Genomic DNA, 17,326 nt, shown 5'->3' with positions numbered 1-17,326 from the left:
TTCTTCTGGTGGGAAATACATTTCAAGTTTTTTTGCTGCCCCAACACGACCATTAAATTTTACATGTTATTTTTCTTATTTCATCCTGAAAAAAAATAGAGAGAAGCAGTGCAAATCCGATATCGCGGCCATCCGCGAAAGAAAAGGAATCCATTACTGTCATCATAGGCATATGCAACGATTTCAAATACTTTCTCATTTCATCATAATATCAAAGCTCTAAACAAATTGCAAATGAGTATTGTTTGCACAATATAGTGGCTAAATATTGTTTTGATCATAATTTTAAAAATGGAGTAGTGATACAGAAAATATATGACCTCACCGGTGAGTTCAAAGTGAGACATTAGAAACAATGCCAGTTGGCACAACAAGAATTTCCTCATGCCAAAATATATAGCTCATAAACTAAATGGAAATGCTGATTTTGATCAGATTATAAAATTGTTATTTTGAAATATTTGGGCAAAAAGTGAAGAATTAAAACCTAATACATATCTATTTATTTGCTGTTCAAGAATGTGTGTAATAGATGTTCCGGAAAACTCCCAGCTATCTGGCACTTGGTCTCATGGTTGATCCTAATGATGTCTGTGTATTTCATGTAGGCCTAGTATTGTACTGGCTTTCTCTATTGGAATCAAAATCAAAAGCTCATTTCGAAAAAAAAAGCAGTGCCTTGTTCTTTGATCGGCATTTTCTTAAATTTCTGCAAAAGTTGTGAATTATAATTGCAAGTGGATTAATTCAGACTCCATTTTTACACATGGCGAGCGGCTCTTTCAGAATCGAACAATGCCTTGTGGAGTGGGGCTAGGTCGGTGCACACAAGCATCGCTCAAATAGCCTTGGCTCGATTTGTTTCACAAAGAAGAACAAGACGTCTGCTTGGTTCAGAGTCTGTCGATTGAAACATCTCTTACAACATATGCAAACGTCTGATTTTTTTAAAAATCGCAAATCACCATTCTGATTGCAATGGAGTGTCCGCACATAGAAGGAAGTGCAAGAATAGCATTTGATTTGTCAAATGTAACGCCGAGCACGGAAAGCCCAATTTTCAAGTGTTCTGGTAGGTGTGCACAACAAACTACAAATTAGAGTCATGTAGATTGGTAGCCTAGCCCAGAAGTCTAGATCTAGATTCTGGGCAAGATCTGGATGTCTAGATCTAGTTTAGATAAAAATCTGTTCTAGATCTAGGTAGGCTATTGTCTGTGGTATGTCTAGATCTAGATCTAGTAGCTAGGTTAGTAAGTTTAAGTGTTGTCTGGAATGTATTTTTCATTTGGCCTATTTCTCCCATTCAATAATAATGTTATGTAAATAAATTGTCTTCTTAGGGCTGGCTTAGGCCTATCCTGTGTTACTAGCCTAGCCTTTATATTATGGAATAGGAATAGGCCTAGATTTAGATCTAGGCTAGGCTACTCTAAAACTTCTACAATCTACAATCAAGACTTTACTTTTACTTTTTAGTCATACCATAACTTATGATACTGATAGTTTCAGTAGATCTCTCTATCATCAGTCTGTCCCTATTCTCTCAGAGTCAAGAGGTTACAAAGTACGCCCATTATTTTCCATCGTGCCCATTATATTCCATCGTATATTGAAAAAAGAAATTATGGCATCTCAGCAGTGACAATGAAATACGAATCTTGAAGCTACAGCGAGCACCTAGCACACATGCTGTGATTGGCCCAAATATCTAGATTAGATCATGAAGTATTTCAGCCATGTATTTTGTCATCTTCCGGGGCCTCCCACAAGACTCTGGGTTTCCCTCGCCAGTAACTATACTATTGACTAGATCTAAATCTACATTTAGATGTGTTTAGGCTTGTTTTTTGTATTAATTTCTGTTATCATTCTTAGCAATTTTCGTTCCATAGATTTACCTTTTCCTCAAGAAAGTGGCTATTCTCACCCGCCCGGAAGTTCTCACAAGATCAACTCCTCCCCTCTTCTCTCTCTCTCTGTCTCTTTCTGAATACTGTCTATCGGTGTGGACGATCAAATTGACCCGGAGTGAGAATAGTGCAGGCGAGTCTTGTGGCTATTCTCACCCGGTGCGCATTCACCAAATTTTGCGTTCACCCTAAACCACAGAATTCTACTCTGTGATAACAGAAAAATTGTAGTATTCTGTGCCGTGAACAAACGTCCCATTACAACTGTAGCCTACTAAAAGCGTACAATTTTGTCTGTGGGCAGTGGAGAGAGAAAGAGAGAGAGGAGTAGCGCGAGAATTTCCGGGCAAAACAAAATGGCGACCCGCGTAGTTCGGCTCGATTCGAAAAGTTAAATAGCCGTAGCATCTTTGTAGACAACCAAATTAATTTACTTTTGTGTTTTAACATCATTTTTTAACTTTGTTTTGGTCAATTTGATCGTCCACACCGATAGACAGTATTCAGAAAGAGACAGAGAGAGAGAGAAGAGGGGAGGAGTTGATCTTGCGAGAACTTCCGGGCGGGTGAGAATAGACACTTTCTTGACCAATACAAAGTTTAAAAATGATGTTAAAACACAAAAGTAAATTAATTTGGTTGTCTACAAAGATGCTACGGCTATTTAACTTTTCGAATCGAGCCGAACTACGCGGGTCGCCATTTTGTTTTGCCTGGAAGTTCTCGCGCTACTCCTCTCTCTCTCTCTCTCTTTCTCTCTCTCTCTCTCTCCACTTCCCACAGACAAAATTGTACGCTTTTAGTAGGCTACAGTTGTAATGGAACGTTTGTTCACGGCACAGAATTCTACAATTTTTCTGTTATCACAGTGTAGAATTCTGTGGTTTAGGGTGAACGCAAAATTTGGTGAACGCGCATCGGGTGAGAATAGCCACAAGACTCGCCGGCACTATTCTCACTCCGGGTGAGAATAGAGGTGGCCATTCCTCAAAGTTGTGCTCACACTCACACACATCACACAAACACGTACGCACACATGATACACATGCGCGCACGCACTCACAGCCATAGTAGTCTGCGATGAATCTTAGTGACATAGCCCATGGCCATGGCGTGGGCTCGCCACGGTGAGATCTATCATTTAGTCAACTGGCGAGGGAAGCCCCGGAAGACGACAAAAATAGATAGTGGAAATACGTCATCTTTGGCGACTTTGGGCCAGTCACAGAGGTGTGCTAGGTGCTCGCTGTTGCTTCCTGTCAATTAAATCAGGCACTCGTCAAAATAATTATCTAGATCTAGATCTATATATTGAAGAAACCAACATTTGCATTTTTCCGCCCATCTGGCAATTTTTACACAAATATAGCCTTTTTTTTTTTTTTTGACTCAACGCCCAGGCCGTCCCATATAATAATAAATATTGCGCATTAAACCTGCAAATCCCCTTTGAATTTTGGAGGTGCGTGAGCGTTACTCTTTAAAATTTCGTTTTGAGGGTTTGCATATGCTACTTTGCCATCATATTTTGGGGAAAATCCAAAGAAACTGGGTCGTAGACATCGCCAATCAGCAGGATGAGACGGCAAAGTGTTAAAACGTAGGTGGTGTGCATCTGGCAGCAGCATTTTCTTTCTTATATCCCAAAGCCAAGTCAATGATTTGACAACAACGCCCACACACAAACACAGTTGACAAGCAGTCACCTTTTATGAAATTGTGTCTGTGTCTGAAATACAGCACTCTGCAGTTCACTGACCACAAAGGCTGTTAACAACAAACTGATAATTTAACATGAAAGCAAGCATTGAGGTATTTTCATTTGATGAAAAGGAAGTGATCCAGGAGTCTTGAGATTTTCACGAGGGAAAAATTGAAAGTCTGAAAAGACTGGAATATGAACACTGAGATGGCTCTGAAGAATAATGAATCAGTTTTTCTTTTTTTTGTGTGTATTACAGTCGGAATTGACACCTTTTGGTTTGTCAACTTTATTTGATTTTTTATTGTGTGCTGCAGACTTCGATCTAGCCTAGCTACACGCAAGTGTAATGTGTCATGCGCAGGCCTACCACATGGCCAAAACCCTGGTTCGTGGGTACTCGTGGCAAAGGAAACTACCTATGAATAAATACTGCTTACTTCCCTTGCATTTCTGATTTAACAGGGATCGGATGTAACAGGACTTTTTGTCTGGTCCCACCATCTCTGTATTTCAGGTTTCTACTGTAGCTGCCCACATGCCTTTAGCATGACAGCCTAGAGCTTAGGGCCAGGGCCCAAACAATCATGAATTTCTTTCGACCACCACTACAGCGGCAACTCCTTATTGACGACAGTGATGCTGTCACTACTTGGAACTCATAAAAATAATATACTCCATTCTAATGATTCCCTTGAGTAAATGTATGAATTACTTTAACATCACAAACCTAGAAAATCCATACACACCATTGCTGGTCACCCTTGTGCTGTGCCCTGTTTTTGAGCTAGGGTTATTGTGTGTAGTTCAAGGACACACCCCAGTGACTGCTGTATAACGGAGGGAGGGGTTTTAGCGATTCGCAAATTGTAAAGAAATCAGCAAATTCAAGTTATTCACGAAATGTTTAAAGGAGCGCGACTGTATCGGAACCAAAATAATTTCCCTGGGAAAATTAAATAGCGAATTTAAAAGGTTCGCAAAAAGCGAAATGGGTGAAATGTGAAAAAACAATTGCATTAAAAGTCTGATGTACAGTACCCGTCAAAACGCTGTATCATTGACATAGAATCTTTTGACATTGTGATGATTATTGTGAGCCTGAGCTCATCGTCCACTCGTGGCCACTGGACTTTTTTCCTCGAAGTATGATATAGCCTTAGCAGCCAGGGCTTTTTTTTTTAGGACCATCTTGAAAATGACTTTACTTGATAATGAGAGAAGTTCTCTCCAATATTGAATGTGTGTACGTCATGGAAAAGACGGTTTGAAATTGGAAAAGAATACTTTACTCTTGCAAGATGTTTTTGTGGATATTTTTCACCAAAGGAAAACGAATTATTTTTTTTATGTACCACAGTAAAAGCATGTCTGATTTCATTTTGTGTACTATTTATTGCAGTTTGTCATACTGAAGAAAGCCCATGGATCTGTTTAACTTGTGGTGAAATAAATTGTGGCAGGTAAGTATTATCTTGTTTCAATGCTTTGCTGTCTGTAGCTTATTGTTTCTGTACAGTGGTCTCTGCAGGCTAAAAGCATGGTCCTTTGGAGGGCTCCTCTAAACCTGTGTTTACACAGGAATTTGTGTTTGACCTGAACCTGGGAAAAGGGACACAACTGTTTCTTTTTCTTAATATTTAGTGACCTCCCCTGAACTGTGTGTGTGTGTGGGGGGGGGGGGTTCCACTTTCACCAATGCAACGAAATGTGTCTGTTTTATGGATTCCTCAATCACGGATGACTACAAAAGAGGTGGAAAAAAGCAATTTTAATGACTGACTCGCTGTGCTAATATGATACACTAACAAGTCGGGATCAGATCACTTGAGGAAACTATTTGTGATAGTCATGGAAGAGTGCTCTGCCACATGGCTTTCCAAGCGACCACCCCTGGCGGCCTGTCATGATGATCATCTATTGCAACCCGGTAAATGCATGGATGATATCAGACATTCTGAGAAATTTTTCTTTTATTATTCATTGAACAAGTACGTTATAAGTTCTTGGAGCATAGCTGATCACTTGACGAATCTTTAATTCTGTAGGCCTATTCTAGTGTTGTGGAGTATTGACGCATATTGGTTTCATCATATTCATAGGTCTTACCAAACATTGGTCACTCAAACATAAGTGAGAAGCCTTCTCTTTAAGACGCATTCATTATGAGTGACCAACCAAAATACATTTCAGTCACACACCCACACACCCCAAACATATTGCTCACCCAGTCCTTGACCTCTCTCTGTGTCTGTGGACAGTATGATGGGTTAACATTCTCCATCACTCTCTTCACCGAATATCTTATGTGTGTTTAGACTTGTCCATGCAAGCTGTGTAGGTTTGTGTAAAAAATTTCTCTTTGTCTAGCTTTACCTGTCTGCTTGTTTGAGGGTTCGAAGCGTGCGTTTAAAGGAAGTAACTGTGCTTTTGTACGTCTAAATTATAAAGTAAAAAACTGCCATATATGACGAACGGTTGTGTTTGATCGGATTGTGCCTTTGTATGGCGCTCCATAAGGCGGAGACTACTGTATTGAAATTATGATTAATAAAACATTACAGTGACCAAGAATTGACAGATATATATTCTTTTGCCCCATCTCCAGATTTGTTTTAAACAACTGGGATTTGTTTCAAGAGTGTATGATGCATGTTCTGTCTTATAATGAGTCGTCTATTGGTTTTTTGCCCAGTGTGAAAAGGAATTATATTCTGATTTTATCTCTATGTGTTTTAGTTTTATACTACATTACCAGTTCAAGTTCAACTTTGCCTAGACCTCTTTCGGGATCAATAAAAATAAGCTTTTGTGTTAACACCTCTTTCTCTCATTCTTGCCAGGTATGTGAAAGGTCATGCCAAGGAACATCATGAAGCTCACAGTGAACTTCATGCTGTCTGTATGGACTGCCAAAATCTCATGGCGTTCTGGTAAGAATACATTATTAATGGTACTGGTACCTTTCAGATGACAGCAGAGATACCATTTGTTACCTAAGATAGGAGTATAGTGAACTTGGGGCAGTAGTTATAGCCCATCATGCCACATGGCTTGGTGGTGTGTAGATATATTTAAAAAGTTGTCCCTGTGTAACCATGCAGCTGTTCAAAATTTTGCTGCAGATGCCATAACCAACCATAAGTGATTAGGCTAAGAACATGAATTACCAAAGTGCCTTTACCGTAACCCTCTCTTTGTCTGTACTATTTCCTTCCAATTGTTTTGCTCTTCCGCAACCTTAAATGGATTTATCATGTTGATGTGCTTCTCTTTGCTCAATGAATTCACTGTTGTTGTACCATGAATTGTCACTGACCGTTTTTGTTTAGTTTCCCTTCTCTGTCTATCACGTTTTGGATTGCCTTTGTCAAAAAGCCTCACTTTTAGTCAGCTATTGCATTTGTATCAAGGCATGCTCAGTTTAATGCTAGATTATAGAAAATGTTCCTGAAAGAATCTTGACTCACTGGCATGTCATGATGTCCACAAGTAATTTTCAATGAGCATAGATTTACATAGCAGTGCTTTTTTTTCCCCCAGTTACAAATGTGATGAGTTCATCATCAACGACACAAGTTTTGGTCATCTTCAAAAATTGCGGCAGCAATACCAGTCCTTAACCCAAGTGACAAACAACAGTGAACCTTGTCCTGAAAGGTATATGAGATTAAAACTGGAATTTTTGCTATGTGATTAAGGTTGTTGAAATGAACTCCAACACTTATATTTTGTTAAGTATCATCTTTACAGTGGTTTAAATATTTGTCAAGTGAACAGGTAATTTTTATTCTCCTCGTTTTGAATGTTTTAAGTTTGTTTGCTGAAATACACTCTTTTTTTTTTTTTCACCCATATCCGAGAAAGCTTTGTGTTTGATCTTAGCTACCTTAAGATCAGGGATGCGGCTTAACACTTTTCCCCCACATAGGATATAGAGGAAAAACCCTTTCCTCCACGCACCACTGAGCAGCAATTCCAGAAAAATGGGGGTAGTTCAGTAAAATGTAGTTTTCTCAGTAATGATTGCACAGATCACCTTCAAATTTTCAGCAGTCTTAGAAAATTGAATTGACATATAGATTTTGAAAAAAAAAATTTTTTTACCACGTAACCAGGGCGGCCATTTTGAATATATAATGAGATATTATATGAAAAAAGGTATAAATGGCTGTTTTGGAGGGGTAAAACATTCAAATCAACAAGGTATATTTCATATATCATGTTACAAAGTTTATTTGGTCACTTGTGAGTGACATGAACCACAGCAACAGAAGTATTTCTGGTTTTTGAGAGTGTCAGAAGAAAATAAAAAAGGTATCGAAACAAGCTAAATCGAAGGCCACTGTCAAAGCACAGGGGTGGTTCAGTTCAATTCAAATTTCTCAAAAACTAATATGGGTATCACCATGAAATTTTACAGGGTGCATCAGAATAGAAGAAGCATTTAGAAAAGGCAAAAAAAAAAAAAAAAAAGTGGAAAAGGCGGCCATTGCAATTATGTAATGAGCAATTATAACACCAAAAAAGCCAAAATATGCTTCTTTGGAAGTAGAATAATACAAAAATCAAAACAGATACCCCCTAAAACACCCTTCAAAGTTGATTTGACCATTTCTAAGTGATATGCACCATAGAAATTGAAGTAATTTCGCATTTTGAGGGAGTCGGAAGGAAATACGGAAACGTACTGAAACAGTCTAAATCGGAGGCTATTTTCACAGCATAGGGTGGTTCAGTAAAATTCAAAGTTCTCAAAAACCAATACATGTATCATCATGAATTTTTACAGGGTACATAAGAATAGACAAAGCATTCAGAAAAAAAAAAAAAAAAAAAATTACGCGGAAAAAGCGGCCATTGTGATTATGTAATGAGCAATTATAACACAAAAAAGGCCAAAATTTGCTTCTTTGGAAGTAGAATAATTTAAAAATCAAAACAGATACCACCTAAAACACCCTTCAAAGTTGATTTGACCATTTCTGAGTGATATGCACCATAGAAATTGAAGTATTTTCGCATTTTGAGGGAGTCGGAAGGAAATACGGAAACGTACTGAAACAGTCTAAATCGGAGGCTATTTTCACAGCATAGGGTGGTTCAGTAAAATTCAAATTTCTCAAAAACTAATACATGTATCATCATGAAATTTTGCAGGGTGCATAATAATTGACAGAGCATTCAGAAAACGGAAAAAAAAAACATATATATGCGGAAAAGGCGGCCATTTTGATTATGTAATGATCAAGTATAACACAAAAAAGCCCAAATTTGCTTTTTTTGGCAGTAGAATAACAAAAAAATCAAAACAGATACCATCTAAAACTTGCTTCAAAATTAATTTGACCATTTGCGAATGATATGAACCATACGCATAGAAGTATTTACGTATTGAGTGAGTCGGAAGGAAAATAGAATCTAAAGGTGCTGAAAGTCTAACTCGGAAGAAATTTCCTCAGCACACAAATTGTTTAGCACAATTCAAATTTTTGCAATACCACGTCTCACACAAAACATGAAACTGTTTTGAGCCCATGAAAATAGAGGAAATATGTAGAAAACACAAGAAATACGAAAAAAAGACAACAACTTTGAATAAAATGTTCCGATTGGGAAAAACGCAAAAATAATATTTCTAAGAAACGGATAGCTTTTGTGTGAAAGTGATCTGCATGAAACAACGAGCAAGATGTAAAAAAATATACCACAGGTTAGAATGACACAATACTGAAAACTATATTATCATGTTAGCTGTTTTGAAGTGCAGTTGTTCTGTTGGCATACACATGCAAATATAGTGTGACATTGACTAGAATTAGCCCAACTCACTCACTGGCGCAAAATAATCCATCAGCACATATGAATTCACACACATAACTGTTCACTGAGTCAGCTGTTGCCTTGCTTCCTTGATATCTTTTGCCGTGTGGTATATTCTGAAGCAGTTGTCAATACAAAGTGCAACATTGCACGTGGGACAATAATGCCGACACTGAGCACGTTTCTTGACGGAAGCGCAGACTTTGCAAACGGGGCGGTGCTTAGGGTCTGCAAATTTTGCTGGGAAATGCCCGAAGGCTGCAGCATTTAGGCGATCGACAGCGTTGTTTGTTTGGTGTCTGTCGTTCTGTCGCCGAATCATGTGAGGCCGAATGAGGGCGTCCACCACAGATTTGCGGAAATCCTTTGCAGATGTCGAATGGCCATCTCGCACCATGAGGATGCAGCCGTTGACCAAAGAAAGGTCTTTCAGGTAGTGGTACAGGGCGTGGTACCATTTATAATTGCGGTGTGGATACGCGTAGTTCTTCATCAGCTGGTCAAAATGGTCCACGCCACCCATGAATGAGTTGTACGTGTCCGCGATGACCGGTTTGTCGACAGACCTGTACCCGCCTGGGGCATCTTTCGCACGAATGCGCTTGTGCACAGTATTGTTAGTATGGACCGTGCTCAGGAGGTTTACACGTTTCGTGTCGTGCCAGGAGACAGCGACCATGTCGTTGGACCTGTAAAACACAGGGTCGTCTCCTTTTTTCAAAATTAGGTTTGCGCGCTTCAGCTCAGCTGGGAAATCACGTCGACTTTCGACAACAGTGCCGACAGCACCAGTCAAAGCACCCTGAAGAGTCGCAAACAACGACGGAGAAGAATAAAAGTTGTCCATGAACAGGACATGCCCTTTGTCCATGTACCGTGCCATAAGAGTAGTTACGAGATGCTCGGTGAAACTCTTGTCCTGAGGAACGACAAAGTGCTCTTTACCAGTATATATCATGAGGTTTAGGGCATAGTAATTACGGGCATCACAAACGACGAACACCTTGAAACCCCTCTTGGTCGGTTTGTCGGGCATAAATTGACGAAAGTGACATCTGCCCTTGAACCGCGCCATGCTCTCGTCAATGCTGATCTCTCGATGAGGGTAGTACACCGCAGACAGCTGCGGAACAAGGAGGTCGAGCAGAGGCTGAATTTTAGCTAGTGGTTTGTAACCATCCTGACCACGAGGAATGTGTGTCTGTATGTCACTCACATGAAAAAAGGCTTGCAACATCTGATACCGGTGGCGGGAGAGGACGTCGCTAAATTTAGTCTCAAACAGCCAGTAGCTGTCCCAGTAGTCCTCCAGACTTTTCTTCGGACTGAAGCCCATGGCTGTGAATTATAAACACGAGAAAAAAAGTGTGAAATTTGGAAATCGCATGTTCAACATAACACTTTTACAATCACTGATCACTTGACAATGTAACAATAAAAAAGACAAACCAATAAAATATATAAAATAATAATAGCACATGTATAGCGCATGAGTCAATGTTCTAACCAAATCGCCACCGACGCCTCGGCGCCCACATAATATATAGATCTATATATAGACACCAAATCTACCCAAGTAAAGTTACAATATTTTAGATCAATATTCCTTCTAAATTATATGCTAACAACAATCAAACGAAATATACCAACCTTCTCTTTTCGCAATGTAAACTAATACTAGACGTCTAGTGTCATAACGACAAACTATAAATATTCATGTCATAAGATTCTATGTCCACTCACACAAACACATGTGACATACACTCTCCCATGTAATCTATGCACAAAAAAATTATAATCATGAACTAGGACTCCAAGCACAAGGACCATGATCAACACTCCTGATTCATAACACAAACAAACGCATAGATTAGATCTAATTTAGTAATATGTCCACTCACACAAACACATGTCACATGTGACATGCACTCTCCCCATGCCCCATGTGATCTAGATCTATAGCCTACAACACAACTCTATACTCATGAACTAGGACAGCCAAGCCCGAGGACCATGATAAGAATACTTGGATGAAAGATTATGACATTCATTCATTCATAGATCTCATGGACTAGATCTAGATCTAATCTAGATCTAACACTACGAATGTAATATAATAAAAACAAAGACTTCGTCTTACCTATTTGCAGTCCTATGAAAGCTCGCATCTCCACCGCATCGGTTTCTTTCCACCGTTCCTTGTAGTAACAGTCGCGAGCGAGTAGACAGTGTCTGGCGTAGGCGTTTGTCTCCCTCACCAGCAAGTTGATGACATCGTCAGTGAAAAACAAGCTGAAGTATTTGACAGCATCAAAGTTGCTGCTGTCAACAACAATGCCTGTAGGTGAAGAGAATGCTGGCATCCATCGTTCTGCTTCGTAGGGATCGCGATCGTCGTAGACTAGCCAGTCAAACTGATGAGCGTGGTTAGCTGTAGGCCTAGATCTACTGGCTTGTTGACGTGCAGCCCCAGGCGTCGGTCTCCTCCTCGCTGTCGTAGTACTAGATCTAGAACTAGAACTAGGCTCATCACAAACAAAAGGAACAGGAGACGAAGACCTACTTGTTTCCTCAGATCCTCCTACAGTGTAACTAATAGTAGAAGCATCGCTAACATCATCAGGAAACTCGTCTCCTGAGTCGTCATCGTGGCGAAAAATAGAGTTGTCACTGGTAGATGCCATCACTTCGATTCACAACACGAGACAAAGCATTCGCACCGTCAATTTTCCCGCAAAAGGCTGAGAAAGGACGCGGAAGGAAGTAGCTTTTGATATTTAGTGCGCATGTCAAAGGGGAGTTCACTATGACTGATAAATAGAATGATTTTGGTTGTTATGCAGTCACTAGGGTACACAACGCCGAAAGGCGTGATGTGGAGTCAAGGGGCTAAACCGGAAGCTCGCCGATCGGCGTGAAGTGGAGGCTAAGTGTTAAAGACAGTAACAAGAATGAATGAGACAATAATTATGTGTTGAACTTTAATGATAGATGTGGTTTTAATCGATGGTAATGTATTTCTTTGTAGTGACCAGAATGTACCTAAAGGCAAAGTTCATCGTCGAGATTCTTCAGACTCATTGGAGAATGACAGAGATCACAAGAGACGGAAAAGGGTTTGTGTTGCATCTTTTTTAAAAAATTTACAAGCCTCTCGACTTTATGAAGCAGTGGAATTTTTAAGTCCTGCATGGCATGGAGGGAAAAGATTCTGTTCACTGTTCATATGCTCCAATTTAAAGAATTGTGACCATGCTTTTGACTCTTAACCCTTCCAGCCCCGTGCACGTATATTTTCAGCAGCACTTGTACCTCCCACCATCCGAAGAGCATATATTCTGAATCGGGGGGTACCGTATTTGTGCATTTTTCAAAATTAGCGAACCTAATTAAACTTTAATTGGCATAATATTTGTTTACTTACAGTCGAACCTGCCATGACGGCCAGACGCCCAGCTGTACAAATGGCCACTTTCTATTTCTCCCCCCCTTACGTTTTTACTATATAATTTCACTGTGTAAAACGGCCACCTGTCCAACGTGGCCACGGCCACTATATTTGAACATACATCCCCTATTACTCCAAACAATAACACCTTTCTTAGATGGCCACCTTAGTGACTCCATTACGTTTTGTCCTAATGACTCATTGGCCCCTGGTGTTGTGGGCGAGCCGTCATAATCCAATCACCTGTCGTTGTTGTTAGGTAGTTCCCTCCAACCGATCGTGTTGGCCCCTCCCACTGTTGACCAATAGATAACAAATTTTAAGCTGCTGGCGAGGTAAGCGTGTGATCCCTCATAACCCATAAGCCTCACCCAGAACACAAATTGTCAGTGAGATGAGTGGTCACTGTGTACCCAGTCTGTAACAATGGACGCCAACATGAACTTGCAATAGGAGCGTCACTCATTCTCCGGGTCAAGTGGTGGCGACCCATGTGTTTATTTTACCATGGCACTCTGCCTTACTTGTCTGACACGATTCGTTTTAGTGTCACCCTTGCTCAAAATAAGCAACAAAATATAAAAGCAAACAAGAAACAAACCAACGAAAACAGCAGCAACGACAACAATGCTACAACCTTCAGTTGGGACCTCAGAGGGAAATGGTTTGTTCTCTTCATCTTGAAGATGGCCACTTTTCTTCCTGCCAATGGGTAGCCGTCTTACACAGGTTCGACTGTACCTCTAAACATTGTTTTATGTTATTATCTAAACATCATTACAAAGATACTACATCACTTTTTAGAATACATGCCTCTTTTTCTAAAATACTCCTGTACTGGCCTATTGGCTGGGACTGAGGTTAGAGAGTGCACAAAAATGGCTGGAAGGGTTAATAATGTTATGTTGCTCATAGGTTATCGTTATCGCTAATTTGTCAGGGAAAAAATTGTATAATGTGGGAGCAGTATAGAACAATTAAATCGCGATCACACTTCACACCACTCTTATTCTTATTGGAAGAGCTTGAATTAAAAATTTACTTTCAGGCTCAGCATTTGATATTGAAGTGTGGGGTACTTGTTGCTGTCTTAAGTTTTGTTTGTTTTTTCTGGATTCTTTTTTTTTTCACTCGTTCCTCAGTGATGACATTTAAATGTAATGAAACGAAACTCAAGTTTTTTCTCTTTTCTTCAATATTTTTAATAAGTTTTATCTTCTATTTTTAAGGATAATAAGCAACGCAGACCAAAGGCTTCAGGGCTTAGAAATTTGGGAAATACATGCTTCATGAATGCTGTATTACAGTCATTAAGGTAAGTTAACATGTTTTTCTATCTTGTCTTTCCATATTTTTTTCAATCTTGGTATGCAACATGTGTATCCGCAACTTTTTGAGGCGTCATGGAAATATTGCTTGTTGGAGTTGGTTGATTGCTTATTTACTTCTCGAAGAATGGGGTCATCTTTCAGATTTTTCTGTTTTAAGCTTATGAAGTATGGTTTTGCTTCTGGCAGAGTTTACTCTTTGCAAGCTGTATGGTTATTCGTACATTTAAATTTTTAATGAAGCTAAAAGTACTAATTTCATTTTCAGTGTAGCCTTGGCTTCCCAGCTGACCCGTATGTATACATGAGTCATTTAGGAAGGGCGCTGTCTCAGTGCTTAGAGGCTGAAGTTCTGAATGATCAGGTTTTGTTTCACTGTAAACTGTTTCTAACAGGGTCTAGTAGAATTTTTAGTAATGGCTTTGGTTTCCCTAGTGCTAAAGCCTTGTAAGTTTAAGATAAAGGCTTTTTGGTACTCCTGTAAATGTATGATATTTTATTTTAATGGGGGGGAGGGGTGTCTGTGGACAAAATTATCATTTGTGACATTTTTCAGCAATATACAAGAGTTCTGTGGCTACATCAAACAACTACCATCATTAGACGACAAAATACTCAAAGCCAAGAAAGTTCACATCGCTCGAAAGGCAAAGGATTCTGGCGAAGATGTGTAAGTGTTTTGGTGTTTTTTAAATATATTTTTTTAAATCATAATCTTTTCATGATGGAGTTGGAGCTTTTCTCGTTCAGACTGGAAAGATTGTCCTTTGAGCAGTTTTATATATTTAAAAATCTATTTTTGTGCTCATAAAGCTACTATTTGGGCACCAGGTGTAGAACTATTGTGTTACACTGTGTATTTTTTTAAGTTTCTCACTTTTCTGCTTTTTGTTAGCTGTGAAAAACTTATCTTTTTCATTAACATTTTTTTCCGTTAAAATGTATTAAAATTTTCTCACTGTGTTGTCTAAAATTATTTTGTTTCTTTCATTGTTTACAGGCTGTTGGTCGAAGAACTGAGGAAAACTCTTGTTGCACTCTGGCAAGGAACAAAAGGAGCTATTTCTCCAGAATCTCTTTTCACTGTAGTTTGGAAAGTTGTCCCTAGATTTAGGTAAATACATAATTCTGTTGAAATGTAATGCTTTTTTTTAAGTATTTGGGTTTGCTTTGTTAAAACTACTTTTGTTGCTGTGTAATATATTGTATATTCTAAACTCTGTATCAACCAGCCTTTCAATTTTAAAAATCATCTTTTGTAACTTTTTTTTCATATTTGTGGGTTGAATGTTTTTATGTCAAAACTCTTCTGCTTTAAAAAAAAGATTTCTGTCTTTTAGAAATAAGTGAAGAAACAGCAACTGAAATTCCTATCAATTTGAGCTTATTTTTATGCTTGTATGTGTATGTATGTATGTATGAGGGGCAGGGGTGTCTATTTTCCATATGAAACTGATACTTTGTGCCATTGGGGGCTAAGCAGGTGCTGGACAGTGAGATTGGGGATGTATTTCAGTTTCTGTAATGTCAAAGAGACTTGTGTACTGCTTTAATGCAGGTAACTCCAGTGAACTTACATAGGACATGCAGTTTAGTAGTAATACAAAGGAAAGAGATGACAGTCCATACATTTCTAGCATTTGTGATTATGTAACAGCAGTGTGCTACTCTTGTCATTTCGATTTTTACTACATCAGATACCCATGCATTCGCAGTAGTAGTTGTGTGTGCAAGCGTGCGAATAAATGTAATTTTTATAGACTTTGGCTCATTTTGGTCCCTCTTCACTTACAGTGAATCTAATGCTTTTGATTGTCACCTTAACTGCTTTCATAAAATTTTCTTTTGCATGTTAGATGTGATATACTGATATGTGGAGTTGATTTTCTTTTATCTGGGGTCAAGGTTACAAGTTCCTATATCAGTGGAACCTCTTTTAGAATATAATATTGACCTTTTTTCCGAAGTAGCGTCTACTTTTTTGTTACGGTTCTAAATTGCTTTTTATTTTTTTGTTCACAGGGGCTACCAGCAGCAGGATGCCCATGAATTCATGCGTTACCTCTTGGACAGACTTCACATTGAGCTGTTAGAATTGTTACCTTATCCAAATAACAATTCCCCGTACATCGGCCCAAAGGGCAAGAGCACTATTGTCACTGCTATCTTTGGTGGTCTGCTTCAGAGTGAAGTCCACTGTCTTATATGTGGTGTCGAGTCAAAAAAGCATGATCCTTTCTTAGGTAAGTTGTTAAATTTATGTGTGCTTGAAATGGATTCTATTTTATTATATCTATCATGCCCATAGTGGATGTCATCAAGCAGCAAAAATTGCTCTATAGTGGAAATTAGTTCAAATCATAATTTATATCCAATCTGAGGCGTGTGGGCTGGCAAACCCAACCTGCGCAGTAGCAAAGAGGGAGGGGGGTTGTGATCAATTTCCTTACTCTAGACCAGATACCTGCACTGTCAGACAAAAGTTTTGAGTTTTTAAATTCTGAAGTGAAACATCTAGTAGGGCTAGTGTTGAATCGACCTGAGCCATTGTTTTGCTTGCATTCCCCAGATCTGTCATTAGATATTCCTGCTCAATTTTCAAGTCGCCTCACGAAACCAAAGGAAGGAGAGCCCATTTGTACATTGTCAGGTAGGGAAATGTTCTTGTCATTATTTCATTGGCTTGTTATAATCACAGGTGTTGTGATCACATGGCAGGGTGGGTTTTTTTTAATTTGTTTGTTGTGATTTTTTGTTGCCATTTGGGGGCGTAGCTTTGCTCTGTATTCATTGTAAAAGCCTTCAATTTTGTCATAAACAGCTGAAGAGCTCTTCTAGTTGATATTTCTGCAGCCCATTTGTCGCTTGTGGCTGTTTTATTTGAATTTTTTTGTGACTTGCCATCGGCTTCAACTAATACTGTGTGATGACAGTAATGATTTGGAGCTGGTGTAGATGGATATAGATGCAGATGAATAGATAGATATGCACTTGGACATGTCTTAGAGGATCGCCCATTGTTGAGGGGAAAAGTTAGATATACAGTTGGACATGTCTTAAACGGTCGCCCATTGTTGAGGAGAAAAGTTATCTTAGATGGGTTGTCTGTTGT

General features: G+C 39.1%; 2 protein-coding genes across 2 annotated transcripts in view; one reads left to right on the top strand and one right to left on the bottom strand.

Annotated features, from left to right (window-relative positions):
• Positions 1-396: 396 nt before the first annotated feature.
• Positions 397-17,326, top strand: part of LOC101848209 (ubiquitin carboxyl-terminal hydrolase 3) — a 27,994-nt gene continuing 11,064 nt past the window's right edge. Inside the window, exons 1-10 of the mRNA XM_005100688.3 lie at positions 397-1,072; positions 5,018-5,078; positions 6,459-6,548; positions 7,159-7,275; positions 12,467-12,554; positions 14,116-14,201; positions 14,771-14,884; positions 15,215-15,328; positions 16,237-16,457; positions 16,784-16,864. Of these exons, the coding sequence (XP_005100745.1) occupies positions 979-1,072; positions 5,018-5,078; positions 6,459-6,548; positions 7,159-7,275; positions 12,467-12,554; positions 14,116-14,201; positions 14,771-14,884; positions 15,215-15,328; positions 16,237-16,457; positions 16,784-16,864 (1,066 nt within the window). The 5' untranslated portion in view covers positions 397-978. The remainder of the gene's footprint in view (positions 1,073-5,017; positions 5,079-6,458; positions 6,549-7,158; positions 7,276-12,466; positions 12,555-14,115; positions 14,202-14,770; positions 14,885-15,214; positions 15,329-16,236; positions 16,458-16,783; positions 16,865-17,326) is intronic.
• Positions 7,826-12,378, bottom strand: LOC106012088 (piggyBac transposable element-derived protein 4-like). Its single transcript, XM_013083829.2, has one exon. The coding sequence runs from the start codon at positions 10,772-10,774 to the stop codon at positions 9,500-9,502; it is 1,275 nt and encodes a 424-aa protein (XP_012939283.1). The 5' UTR covers positions 10,775-12,378; the 3' UTR covers positions 7,826-9,499.

This window comes from Aplysia californica, unplaced genomic scaffold, assembly GCF_000002075.1.
Source record: "Aplysia californica isolate F4 #8 unplaced genomic scaffold, AplCal3.0 scaffold00256, whole genome shotgun sequence".
NCBI lineage: Eukaryota > Metazoa > Mollusca > Gastropoda > Aplysiida > Aplysiidae > Aplysia > Aplysia californica.
Note: the sequence above shows the minus strand (reverse complement) of the source record. Positions and strands in the feature narration are given on the sequence as shown.